This window comes from Denticeps clupeoides, chromosome 2 (genome assembly GCF_900700375.1).
Source record: "Denticeps clupeoides chromosome 2, fDenClu1.1, whole genome shotgun sequence".
Classification (NCBI taxonomy): domain Eukaryota; kingdom Metazoa; phylum Chordata; class Actinopteri; order Clupeiformes; family Denticipitidae; genus Denticeps; species Denticeps clupeoides.
Genome location: NC_041708.1, coordinates 27373376 through 27386521, shown reverse-complemented (window position 1 = coordinate 27386521; position 13146 = coordinate 27373376). Strand labels below are relative to the sequence as shown.

General features: G+C 48.1%; 1 protein-coding gene and 1 non-coding gene across 7 annotated transcripts; one reads left to right on the top strand and one right to left on the bottom strand.

The window, feature by feature from the left end:
* Positions 1 to 350: 350 nt before the first annotated feature.
* On the top strand, positions 351 to 469 carry LOC114784970 (5S ribosomal RNA). The gene has a single exon (XR_003748974.1). It is a non-coding gene; the product is annotated as a 5S ribosomal RNA (ribosomal RNA).
* Positions 470 to 954: 485 nt separating this feature from the next.
* On the bottom strand, positions 955 to 12803 carry LOC114766978 (zinc finger protein 883-like). 6 transcript variants are annotated; one of them, XM_028958387.1, is made up of 5 exons: positions 12043 to 12803; positions 9449 to 9553; positions 7164 to 7292; positions 3759 to 3863; positions 955 to 3153 (listed from the first exon to the last, which is right to left on the bottom strand). In XM_028958387.1, the coding sequence occupies exons 1-5, from the start codon at positions 12152 to 12154 to the stop codon at positions 1286 to 1288; spliced, it is 2319 nt and encodes a 772-aa protein (XP_028814220.1). In that variant the 5' UTR covers positions 12155 to 12803; the 3' UTR covers positions 955 to 1285. The 6 variants fall into 6 exon arrangements, with proteins under 6 accessions (XP_028814220.1, XP_028814229.1, XP_028814238.1 ...); XM_028958396.1 differs by lacking the exon at positions 3759 to 3863; XM_028958405.1 differs by lacking the exon at positions 7164 to 7292.
* Between the last annotated feature and the right edge of the window lie 343 nt (positions 12804 to 13146).

Here is a 13146-nt window from a genome sequence, read left to right as displayed (position 1 = left end):
ACAATCGATTTTTAAAAAACCGGAAGCGGTTACGGGGACAGCGACATTGCGGGTCACGTGGTGCATAATTCCCGACGTGCGTTTTCCCGCGGGGAAAGAAATTAAAAGCCCAGGATGATTCTGTTCAGCTATGAGCATACAAACTTCAAAATGACATTCGCATTAACCTCCTCAGTAATTGTGCCTGTTAATGTCATTCCTCGCGGTAAATCCTATTCCTTTTGGTAGGTGCCTTTTGGTGGCTGATTTAAAACGTAAAAAGAATCAAACTTTGAACCCATAGCTTAGATGCCGGAGTTATAACCACCAGGCACCGAACCCTAAAAGCTCAGCAGGCGAGAAGGCTCTCCGCTTACGGCCACACCACCCTGAGAACGCCCGATCTCGTCCGATCTCGGAAGCTAAGCAGGGTCGGGCCTGGTTAGTACTTGGATGGGAGACCGCCTGGGAATACCAGGTGCTGTAAGCTTTTCTTCTCGCGTTGCGATGTGTGTGATCTCTGAAAAACCGGACAAACCACTGCAAATACGTCTTCCAGAAAATGTATGAAATTCAAAATTGCATTTGTACAATATTTTTATTCCAAAGGAAAACGTGTAGAAATGTCGCCCTCTAGCGAGAACTCAATGAACGGGCACATTTTATGCTTTCTAAATCATCTGAACGAATGGTTCAATAAACATGCCACATGTTTATATATATATATGTGTGTGTGTGTGTGTGTGTGTGTGTGTGTGTGTATACACACTATTCTATTTTATTTTACTTCTATTTATTGTTATTTCTCGTTGTATTTTACATTGTTTTAATTTTTAACTTTTCATCCTTCCCGGTAGATTAATTAATTAATTGGACTGATTAATCTGAGCAACTGTATAACCAAGAACAATTTCCCTCTGGGATTAATAAATTTCTTTGAATCTTGAATAACTCAAACACACAACACACCAAAACCAAGTGGTAATTTGATTTACAATTGACATTCTATTTCAAACGTAGAATTACAAGGGAAAAGGGGATCAATTTTACATTCAATGCTTTACAAAATTGTGTACATACCTGAAAACTTTGTTAAGAAACAACCATGACAATGTCTGCACATTATAATTTATTATTATTATGAAAAAGGAAAAAGGACCCAGCCACTGGGGACACATGTGACCATGCGCTTCTTGGTGCTGGTCCCGAGCCTGCGTCAGGAAGGGCATCAGCCCGGCCAGATGATCTGCTGTGGCGACCCCTACTTGGGCAAGCCGAAAGGGAGCGGCGCGAAAATGGCAAAAGATTAAACAGCCTCCTGTTTAATTGACAGAGTTTCCACGCTGGAAATCGTGGGCATGAAATCACGTCCGGCCTCCAGCGAGTGCGAAATCTTGTGCCTCTTCAGCTGCTGTTTTAGCCGGAAGGATTCGCCACACTCCAAGCAGTGGTACGGCCTCTCGCCGGTGTGAATGCTCTCGTGCTGCCTCAGGCCTCCTGCCGAGGCGAAGCTCTTGGTGCACGTGGAGCAGTGGTGTCTTTTTGCAAGCGTGTGAATGGCGTGGTGCTCTTGCAGGGAGAGGAGGCCTTTGAAAGTCTTCCCGCATAGATGACAAATGTAGGGCTTTTCGTTGGTGTGGGAGCGCTCGTGAGACTTGAGACCCCTGACGTTGGCAAACGTCTTGCCGCACTGGCCGCACCGGTGGGGCTTCTCGCCTGTGTGATGTCGCATGTGCGTCGCTAGCGACGACGACGACGCAAACCTCTTCTGGCACTGGTAGCACTGGTACGGCTTTTCTCCCGTGTGCACTCGCTGATGGTATTTCAGCCCCGCTGACGTCACGAAACCTTTCCCGCAGTGAGGACATTCATGAGCCTTTTTGTCTGCGTGTATCTTCACGTGGCGTTTTAATCCACGCTGATTGGAGTACCTCTTGCCACATAGTGAGCAGCAAAAAGACTGGGATCCTTCCCTCCCTAGACCCCCGTCTTGATGCACTAGCTGCTCGTGTCTTTTCAGATTTCCGACGTGCCTGAAGGTCGTCCCACAGACGGAGCAGGGGGGGGGCTTTTCCTTCGCGTGGATCAGCTGGTGCCTTGTGAGGTCTGTTGGGGTGGAGAAGCTCTTGCCGCACTCGCTGCACGGGTACGGCTTCGGCCTCGTGTGCGTCTCAAGGTGCTCGTTCAGATGATCTAGCGTTTGGCAGGTGAAGTCACAGTCCAAGCAGCGGTATGAGTTCTGAGACGGATGGACTTGCTCGTGTCTCCCCAGCGCGGAGAAGCTCCTGAAAGCCTTCCCGCAGGACGAGCAGGTGGGCTTGCCTCCGTCGCGGCTCCCTCGAGGGTGCGTCAGCTGCTGGTGTCGTTTCAGCATCGAGAAATGTCGGAAAACCTTCTGACAGACGGAGCAGGGCGGAGGCTTCTCTCGCGCGTGGATCTTCAGGTGCATCCTGAGGCCGGACGGCCTGCTGAAGGTGGCGTGACACTGTGTACACTGGGACCTGGCTCGGTGCACTTTGACCTCTGGCTGACTCTTCTGAGAGTGGATCAGGTGCTTGTGTCTCCTGAGCGACGAATGGTGCTTGAACGTCTTGCCGCACTCGGCGCAAGGGGCCGGCGTCCCCCGCTCGTGGATCAGCTGGTGCCTGGCGAGTTCCTTCTCGTGAAGGAAGCTCTTTCCGCAGTGAGGGCAGGGGCGGGGCTTCAGCCGGGTGTGGACCAGCTGGTGCTTTTTCAGCTGCTGCATAGTCACGGTGGCGTAGCCGCAGACGGAGCAGCGGTAGGGTTTCTCGCCCATGTGGTTGCGCGTGTGGACCTGCAGGCCGCCCCACTGTCGGAACTGCTTGTCGCACAGGGAGCATTTGAACGGCCTCTCGCCGGTGTGGGTGTAGCTGTGCGTCTTCAGGTGGCTGGACGTGATGAAGTGCTTGCCGCAGTCGGGGCACCGGTACGCCTTTTCGCCCGTGTGAATCTTCTCGTGCACCCGCATGTTCTGGGGTCGGGCGAAGCGCTGGCCGCAGTGGCTGCAGCTGAACGGCTTCTCGCCCGTGTGCATCCTCCGGTGGAGCTCCAGCCGCCCGGGCTTCTCGAAGTCCTTCCCGCAGTCCGAGCACTTGTACGGCCTCTTCCGCTTTTTTGCTTGACCGGCGCCAGCTGCCGCCGAGCGGTATCTTCCTACGGAAACAAGTCGGTAAAAGACAAGGTGTTTGGAAACGGGATTAGACAGAAGTCAGTAACATCTGAACACTGAGTGACGATGGCACATGTTAAAGGAGCGGATCGAGTAGGCGGCAAGTTAACAGTCGGTTCCAGGAGCTGATACGCTGGAAGCAGGAAAAGAGCGAGTGTGACGAAGCCAGGACTGCAGATCTCGGGGACTTTCTGTCACCGGTATGTTGCAGTTAATACTAACCAGAAATGGTCCGAGGACCATGGACCAGTGGAAGAAGACGATCTGGTCTGATCAGTCACGTTTTCTGTCAAAAAGTCAAACGCTAAAGTGCACCGCAGCGCAGGACGCAGTGAAACGACGATATTCGTGTCCTCGGATTTGAACCGGCACCCTTGGTGAGCAGTGGGCAGCCATGACGGGGGAGCGGCGTGTGGGGACGGCGCTTTGCAGGGGGTCGGATTTCGTACCGCCAACCTTCTGATTATGGGGCCGCCTCCTTAACTGCTAGGCCACCACTGCCACGTAGCTACTGGACTCAAACCCGCCCCCGCGATGTTATATCTGACCAGATAATATAAATCAAGGTGGCCGTTCCAACACTACTCACTGTGGTTTTCAGAACTAGATGGTCCTCCTTCCTCTTGAGAGAGTGCTGGAGTCACAGGAGCCGTACCGGAGTCATCAAATTCTTTCTGAGGCTCAGCTTTGGTACCTTCACATGCAGAAGTGTGAATAATTTGGGTATTTTTTGTAACGATCGCTATTGTGCAAAAGATAACCTAAGTGTTATAAAATCAATTTATGGAATTAAGATTATGTGGAGCAAAATTGAAAGAGGACCTGCTGATGTGAGGATGTACAGGGTATACAGCACACACAATATGGATGGCCAGACAAAACCGGACTCCATCGGGTGTTTTACCATCATCATCATCAAAGCAAATGTGTTTGAATATTGTTTATTTTATTTATATAAACACATTGATCCCTTATAGGTGCAGTGTGGGCTTTTTTTGCAATGTTTTTTCATAATATTAATATTAAACTATGTTAATTTTAAGTGTACTTTGTTTTATGTCCACCATTTTGAAATGCCATAAAATGTCTTAATTCCTTAGGCACAGACATGCACAAATTGGTATGAAAAGGGTAAGGCGTTTCATAAAAGGTCCTGTATTAAACTGTTCCCAAATATTAATAATAAAAAAAAGCACATTCAATTTAATGTAAGACGGTGTTCAGGCAAATACCGGTATCATGTCGCCCACAAGTGGTACAAAATGTTAGCAATATTAAACCAAAACAACGATACTGAGACATTTCCAGCTACAACTCATGCTTGAGTAATGTGACTTATCTCTCCTGAAAGACGTATTTCCCAGCGATCTGACGAAATGGTAATTGTTTAGTTTACAGTGATTTTCTTATAATAATTATTATACAAAAACGCCATTAATACCAATGACAGTAGCAATGAGAATCATGCTTTAAAAGGGCTTTTCCCGCCCCTTGTCTCAAGTCTCTTGCTTAATCGGGCGAGTCTCCACGTCGGAGATGCGAGGCACGCCATCGTGTCCGGTCCCCGGCGGGTGAGAGCGCTTGTGCCTCTTCAGCTGCAGTTTCAGTCGGAACGACTCTCCACACTCCAGGCAGTGGTGCGGCCTCTCGCCGGTGTGGATGCTCCCGTGCCGCTTCAGGCCTCCGGCCGACGCGAAGCTCCTGTTGCACGTGCAGCAGCGGTGACGTTTGCCAAGCGCGTGGACGACGTGGTGCGCCTTCAGAGAAGGGAGGCCCTTGAACGTCTTGCCGCATAAATGACAGATATACGGCCTGTCGCTTGAGTGCGTGCGCTCGTGTGCTTTCAGGCCTGCGACGTGACTGAACATCTTACCGCACTGCGTACACGGGTACGGCTTCTCGCCCGTGTGACGCCGCATGTGTATCACCAGCGACGATGAAGATGCGAACTTCTTCTGGCACTGGTAGCACTGGTACGGCTTTTCTCCAGTGTGGACTCGCTGGTGATATCTCAGCGTTGCTAGCGACACAAAATCTTTCCCGCACTCGGGGCAGGTATGAGGCTTCTTTCTAAAGTGTATCTTCTCGTGTACTTTCAGAGTGTTGTGGCTGGAGAACATCTTGCCGCATAGGGCGCAACAGATGGGCTTGCTTCCTGCCTGAGTGTCCACCTCATGGGCGCGCTCGTGCTTCTTTAGATCTGCTGACCTACTGTAACCTTTTCCACACACAGAGCAGTGGTGCGCCTTCCCACCGGCGTGGTACTGCTGGTGAAGCTTGAAGTACGTCTCATTTGTACACGTGAACACGCATTTGGAACACTGGTGTACCATCTTAGGCAAGTGTACCTTCTCGTGTTTCTTCAAGTATGGCTTTTTGTTGAAGCACTTCCCACACTGAGCGCACGTGTACTTCCTGATCGGAATCTTCCTTTGATGCTTTAGCTGCTCGTGTCTCTTCAACACCCCAAACCGCGTGAACACCTTCCCACATACGGAGCATGGGGGCACTTTCCTGGCATGGATCTCCTGGTGCCTTCTGAGATCCTTGAGTCTGCCGAAGCTCCTGGTGCACTGATTGCAGTGGTGCGGCTTCGGCCCAGAGTGCATGCCGACGTGTTGTTTCCAGGCATCCTCCGTTTCGCAGGTGACTTCACACCGCAAGCAGCGGTAACACTTCTCAGACACGTGAACTCGCTCGTGGTTTCTCTGCATGGTCAAGTTCTTAAAACGCTTCCCGCAGAAGCAGCAAGCGCTCTTCGTCCGTTCCTGGCCTTCCTTGGGATGGGCCAGCAGCTCGTGTCTTCTTAGCACCCCAACATTTTTAAAAACCCTTTGGCAAACCGAGCAGGGAGGAGGATTTTGTCGGGCGTGAATCATTTGGTGCCTTTTGACGTCGGCAGGTCTTGTAAACGTCTTGCCACACTGGTTGCAGCGGCATGGTCTTGGCTTGGCGTGGCTCTCGACGTGGTCTTTCAAATCGTTCTCCGTTTCGCAAGTGAAGCCACATTTCAAACAGCAGTGGGACTCCCCGGACCCATGGTTCCTCTCGTGATATCTCAGCACGGAGAGGGTGCTGAAGCCCTTTCCACAGGTGGAACAAGTGGGACTGCTTCCCTTCTCACTTGTGCTAGGATGAGCCAACTGCTCATGCCTCCTCAGTGATCCAAAGTGTCGGAAGACCCTCTGGCAGACGAAGCAGGGAGGAGGCATTTCTATTTCATGACGTACTTGGTGTCTCTCTAGATCTCCAGCTCGACCAAAGGTCTTGCCACATTGAACACAGACATAAGGCTTTACACCACAGTAACTTTGCTCGTGTATTCTTAGGGATGTCTGGGTTGTAAAAGAACACTGACACTGAGAGCAGCAGTACGACTGGAAAGCTGGGTGTATTTTCTCGTGGTCTTTCAAGTCCTCTACAGTTGTGAAGCATGTTCCACACCAAGAGCACCAGTAAGCCTGTTCATCTACCGGTTGGTCCTGCTGCGAATGCATCTGCCGCTTATGCTTTTTCAGTAGTGAAAAATGCTTAAATGTCTTCCCACACTCAGAACATGGAGGAGGAGCTTGTCGCTCATGGATTCGCTGATGTCTTTTAACATCTTTTTTATAAACAAAGCACTTTCCGCATTGAGGGCAGGGGTGGGGCTTCAGGCCGGTGTGGATCAGCTGATGTTGTTTTAACTGCTGCATAGTTACGGTGGCGTAGCCGCAGACGGAGCAGCGGTACGGTTTCTCGCCCATGTGGTTCCGCGTGTGGACCTGCAGGCCGCCCCACTGTCGGAACTGCTTGTCGCACAGGGAACATTTAAAAGGCTTCTCTCCGGTGTGGGTGTAGCTGTGAGTTTTTAGGTGGCTGGAAGTTATGAAATTCTTCCCACAATCCGGACACTGGTACGCCTTTTCCCCCGTGTGAATTTTCTCATGCACCCTCATGTTTTGAATTGTAGCAAAGCATCTTCCACAGTGACTGCAGCGGTGAGGCTTCTCACCTGTGTGCATTCTCCTGTGTAGTTCGAGCTTTCCGGGTTTCTCAAAGTCCTTTCCACAATCAGAGCACTTATACGGCCGCTTCCGCTTTTTTACTAGACCGGCACCAGTCATCGTTGAGGAGTATCTTCCTAAGGAAATAAGTTGGTAAAAGACAGCCGTTTGTTCACTGAAATGGGAAGTAGAACAACAGTACACATCACCGCATGCCAAGGCTTGTTGTGTAATACTAAGCTGCCAATTCCCTAGTGCGGGAATTCCTAGATCATCAGTTCAAGTTATTGGGAGGTGTTGCCACTTTGCCAAGGTCTCAAAGAAAAGCCAAATTTTCACCCTCAGCTTAGAGGAAATTGGTTTGGATGTTCAGGAACAACCCGGGACCACCAAGTCCCAGGCCTTCCACAAACTGGATATGCTGGAATACCAACTTGCCATTGCGTTTGGAGTGTTTTTAAATATGGTGGAAGTAGCATCACGCCCTGTGTTTTGTTTTGCTGCCATTGGTACTTGTGATCTTCGCGAAGTGGGTGGAATAATAAAGAATAACTACATCACCACACAGGACTAACTTTTTGCACTGGTTGTACTGGTGCGCATAAAGTTGGGTTCGACAGCATCGCATTTACCAATGCAGTTTTGGAGGTCCACTTTTTCTTTTTCTTTTCTTTAATTGCTGCCCATTTTGGCAATATTGACTTGTAAATGATTAACCAACAATCTGGTTAACATAAAGGTCTTTATTTGAAGCACAAGTCTACAAGAAAATGTGTTGGTGCTTAAAACTGATCTGAACATTAAAACAAGATAAACAAAAAGAAAATCTAAATTAAAAGTGCAGGTGATTTAAGGGCTTGAATTTGCCTCATCTTGGCCTGATAATCGGTTTGAAAGGGAACACTCAGCCAGTACATTTATTGTGGCATGTTATGTGTTATATAGATGCATTTTGTGTTGCCATGATTTAATTTCCTTCATTTTACTCTGGCTAGGACTTGCACGGTTAATTGGACAGTGGTTGGTCAAGCGGATAGGGAAGTGGACCTGTAATCAGAAGGCTGAGCAAAGGCTCGTCCCCACACACAGCTCCCTGGCCGCCGGTCATGGCTGCCCACTGTAAAGTGAAGTGATTGTCACATGTGATACACAGCAGCACAGCACACGGTGCACACAGTGAAATTTGTCCTCTGCATTTAACCCATCACCCTGAGTGAGCAGTGGGCAGCCATGACCAGCGCCCGGGGAGCAGTGTGTGGGGACGGTGCTTTGCTCAGTGGCACCTCAGTGGCACCTTGGCGGATCGGGATTCGAACCGGCAACCTTCTGATTACGGGGTCGCTTCCTTAACCGCTAGGCCACCACTGCCCCACTGCTCACTAAAGGTGATGCATTTCATTGTGGACTCATTTCATTGTGTGCACCATGTTTCCCAATGAAAAACACTTCACATTCACTTCACTTTCAAATGAGCGCTCAGGTGATGTGTTTCAATTAGCGTGAAATGGACACTAGGTGTCTGTGGAGTGGAAAAAAAAAACTTTGCCCCTGAAAAATGTTGTTATAAAATGTATAAAAGACTTATGATGCGTGACATCAGCCACCACAACAATGTCAGGTTCGAGCTTAAAAAACTTTTATTTGATACATACACAAGACCATCTTGGACCATCCTCAGGAGCTTTGGAATTAGTGCCATGACATGACAGTGGATAGCTTCCTATCTGGAGGACCGACCTTATCAGGTGACATGGAAGGAATACAAATCTGCTCCTTGCAAATTATATGATGGTGTCCCTCAGGACGTTAAACACTTACTGTCCTTCTGTCAGTGCATGCAACCTTTGGTTAGCTATAGGTGATTCCCTTTCCTACTTGTCTTGCATCTCACTCATGTCAGGCAATGGTGGCCTAGCGGATAAGGAAGCACACCCGTAATCAGAAGGTTGCCAGTTCAAATCCCGAACCGGCAAGGTGCCTCTGCTTGAATGCATATTGAATGTTCCATCTGAGTAACCAAAGATCTTCAAACACAGTCTATAAACATTTTTCCTTTTTAGGAAATACTAAATGCTACTAACCCTTATGTATATTTAAAATACAAGTCTTAGTTATTAAGCTTGTGGTATTCACAGATCCTAGTGAACCAAACGAGGAATTTCGACAATGGGCATTAAAGTTTAAAGCAAGGATACTGGCACTCTATAAAGAGATATGTCCCATTTTTAATGAGACAATTTGTTCTGTTACAAATTATTCCATTATATAAAATGGCAATTTCAATGCTACTCACTGTGGTTATCAGAACTAGATGGTCCTCCTTCCTCTTCAGAGAGCTTTGGAGTCACAGGAGCCATGCTTGAGTCATCGGATTCTTTCCGAGGCTCAGCTTTGGTACCTTCATATGCAGAAGTGTGAATAATTTAGGTATCGGTCAGCCTTATCACACACAGAGCATCTATATGGTCCAATATGATCACATTTGTGTCCTCCCAATGGTCCTGACTGTTCCACTGTTCAAGATTTCATGGCAGAATAAATTCTCATGTTCTCCTGAATGTCTTCTCACACATAGGGCTTGTCCATGTGAATCCCCACAGTTAGACTCACTAACAAGTGGCTTCATCATGATCACACAGCTGTTTTCTCCCAATCTTGTGGAAATTTAACTTTGTGTGTGTGCGTTTTTCTATGATTTGACCAAAATGTTCTCAATCCACATTTTTTCCCTCCCAAGATGTCAGTTCTCTGCTTTCCTTCCAGGTTTCAACAATGCCTTGTTAATTTTGTGATCGCCTTAGTGGTTTTATTTGCTTGATGCAGGCCAATAATTTGACCCATTTGAATCGCAGTGACATTGGAGGGCACATCCCATGGCCATGGACAATGTGGTTATTGTGTTAGAAGATATTCAGATAATTAGTTTATCAGTTAAGACAAAATGATATGCTGCTTGCTGTGGGCAGTGGTGGCCTAGTGGTTAAGGAAGCGGCCCCGTAATCAGAGGGTTGCCAGTTCGAATCCCGATCCGCCAAGCTGCCCACTGCTCACTAAGTGTGATGGGTTAAAAGCAGAGGACACATTTTGTTGTGTGCACTGTGTGCTGTGCGGCAGTGTTTCAGTCAATCATTTAACTGTCACCTTGAAGCATATTAGTCACTGCAGTAATTGACCAATCAAAATGCATTTGAATCCAGGTTGCACATTATTTTGTTCATACCGTGTAAAAAAACAAATATTGTCATAACTGACAGGAGATCAGATTATGATCCATACTGGAAGAATATAAATGGACCGGCCCATGTAGCCAGAATGCAGGTGATCTGCTGTTATCTTTGACTGTAAATGTTAGCCAGAAAACCTTGCCACCAAATCAGCCAGACGCAAGTTAACGATTGGCGTCTAAATGAATAAATACCATTTCAACCTGAGAGCAGGAAATGACCAAGAAGTGGCTGCAAATGACCAAGTCTCACTGAAATAAAGTAAATCTGTCCAAAGGTGAACTAGCAAGATTGTAATGCGTTGACTGGTCACAGTAGAGGAACACACAACACAGATCAGAGTAAAGCCAGAAATATACTTGCTGTGAGCTACGCATGCGTAGTCGTACACAGTTGGATTGTTAACGTTTGTTGTGATATACTTGCAAACCAAATAAACGAATACAGTATCTTAAAATCGTCATCTGTTGAGTGCAGATCTCGAATTGCGTTACGTTAATTTTTGAGTATGCAGGATACGGACCGCGGCTGTACGTATGTACATACGTTCGTAGTTAACAGCAACAGCAGAGGCCATTGAATGTAAAAATGAGCACAAATATTCTTTAGTTCCGTTACGCAAAACTAGTGGGTTCATTTTACTTTTTTACTCTCCTCCTCATCCCGCCTCCAGCTTTAAAGCACAGGGTACAATATTAAACATCCAGGTACAAAACTGTTCCTTTCAGTTGATTGTACCTCAAAAAGTACAGGACAGGTCCTTTGTGACACCATGTCCACAAATGTGGATTTGGGAAAGTACATAGTTGTACCCACGAACCTGCACCACATGGAAATTATCCAAATGAACCCCAATGTACCAACAAAAATGCTTGTAAATTGCTAGATTTCAGCTGTACAATGGTGATAAAATGGCTAGTGGATCTGACCAATTTTTCCCAAAGTGTCTGATGTTCATGTTTGTAAAAATAAGTTTTTCACAGCAGCATAACACAACAAAGGACAAAAGGAATGTACATGAATGATAGAAAAAAAAAACACAAACAGACAGACGGACAGACACAGTAGCATATATGTGGGTTAACACACTCGCCTATGAACCAGAAGACCCAGGTTCAAATCCCGCTTACTACCATTGTGTCCCTGAGCAAGACACTTAACCTTAAGTTGCTCCAGGGGGGGACTGTCCCTGTAACTACTGATTGTAAGTCACTCTGGATAAGGGCGTCTGGTAAATACCGTAAATGTATAGTTCAGTGGACTAAGACTCTGTGCCTGTGAGTTGAAGGTTGCCAGATCGAGACCAGCCTCCCCACGTCTGTGGCTCCTTCCACGAGGTCTTTAACCCCCCAGCTCCCTGGGCAGATCACTACATCATACTTATGTGTAAATATAATTTTACACGTCCTTATCCAGAGCGACTTACAATCAGTAGTTACAGGGACAGTCCCCCCTGGAGACAATCAGGGTTAAGCATCTTTGAACCTGGGTTTTCTGGTTCATAGGCGAGTGTGTTACCCACTAGGCTTCTACCACCCTGTACCCATATATATAGGTACACAGTGGTCCTTCCATTTCTCGGTGTGTGTACCCCCCACCCCCAAAAAGCGGGGTTTAACAGTGGGACACTGTACAAACAGGATTTAATCGATGTCCTACTCACTCTGCTCATCCTCCAGGTCTCCCGGTACGTCTTCATCTTCATCCCCATCAGAAGATGGGACTGGGCCTGCAGAGTCCCTGCCGAGCCGCGGGTCCGAGTCCACGCAGTCCATTTGAAACGTGACAGCGTCCTCCGCCGGCGACGTGCTGTAAAATCGGGTTTCTGTCTCTCTGGCCGCAGGTCGGTCGGTAATAACAACGTTAATTACGTTTAATTACGCGTGGCGGCCCGTTGCTTAATTCCACCAGGCAGGCAAATACGGAGACATTTGCACGCAACGTTTGTGTATTTATATGCTGTGACAAAAAAAAAAATCCCTCGCGACACTTCCGCGTAGCCATTTTTTTCACGCCTTGCCCCCCCCTCCTCCTGCGTGACAGCGACACGAAAGTTGCCCGCTTCTTTCTGTCCCTCTGGTCCCTCTCGCCGGAAGGGGAGACGCGTGGACGCGGGGACGCGCGGCCGCGCCCCCGACTCGGTTCTGCCTGCGCTCGCCGCCGCGGCCGCTGTCTGTCTGGAGGGAAGTGACGAGGCCGGCGGCGCGACTCTGCCACCTAGTGGTGTGGAAGGAGATAAATCTCTGTGTGGGGACCTCGATGGCACCCATCCCTGTAGAAGAAGTGGGTCGGCCATGGCACCCAGTGCGTGGTGACACTCGGCTGGCTGCAGCCTTCTGGCAACCACTGTCATTTTAACCTGAACACATGAACATCAGAACCTTGCAAACCTCGTTTTTAGCCTCCCTCCACTGGTCGCCCGTACCTTTTAGGATTCGTTTTTTAAATGTCCAAATCCACCCTACCTGTCCGAGCTCGTATGACGCTGCCTACTGCTCCCTCTGCAGAGGACACGTTTCAGTGGGTGCACCGGGTGCTGTGATGTGGCGTGTCACGTGTGACAAGTAATCACTTTCACCTTACCTTCAGGCTTATTGCCTGAAGGCCTTTGTAAATTGGTAGGGTTTCAGCAGACTCTTGAACATTCACTAAAATAGCATTCTCTCACCTTAGAAATAGTGCAATGATCAGAAACATGATATTCATGCACGATGCAGAAAAGTTGGTTCACGCCTTTATTATCTCAAGGCAGAGATGGGGACTGGAG

What these genes read in the sequence shown, in the direction of transcription:
- LOC114766978 (XM_028958376.1), bottom strand. Translation starts at nt 12,154, where the DNA reads ATGGACTGCGTGGACTCGGACCCGCGGCTCGGCAGGGACTCTGCAGGC. An exon ending in AGACCTGGAGGATGAGCAGA is followed by an intron (nt 9,554 to 12,042) that starts GTGAGTAGGACA and finishes CTGCATATGAAG; the next exon opens with GTACCAAAGCTGAGCCTCGG. An exon ending in ATCTAGTTCTGATAACCACA is followed by an intron (nt 7,293 to 9,448) that starts GTGAGTAGCATT and finishes TTATTTCCTTAG; the next exon opens with GAAGATACTCCTCAACGATG.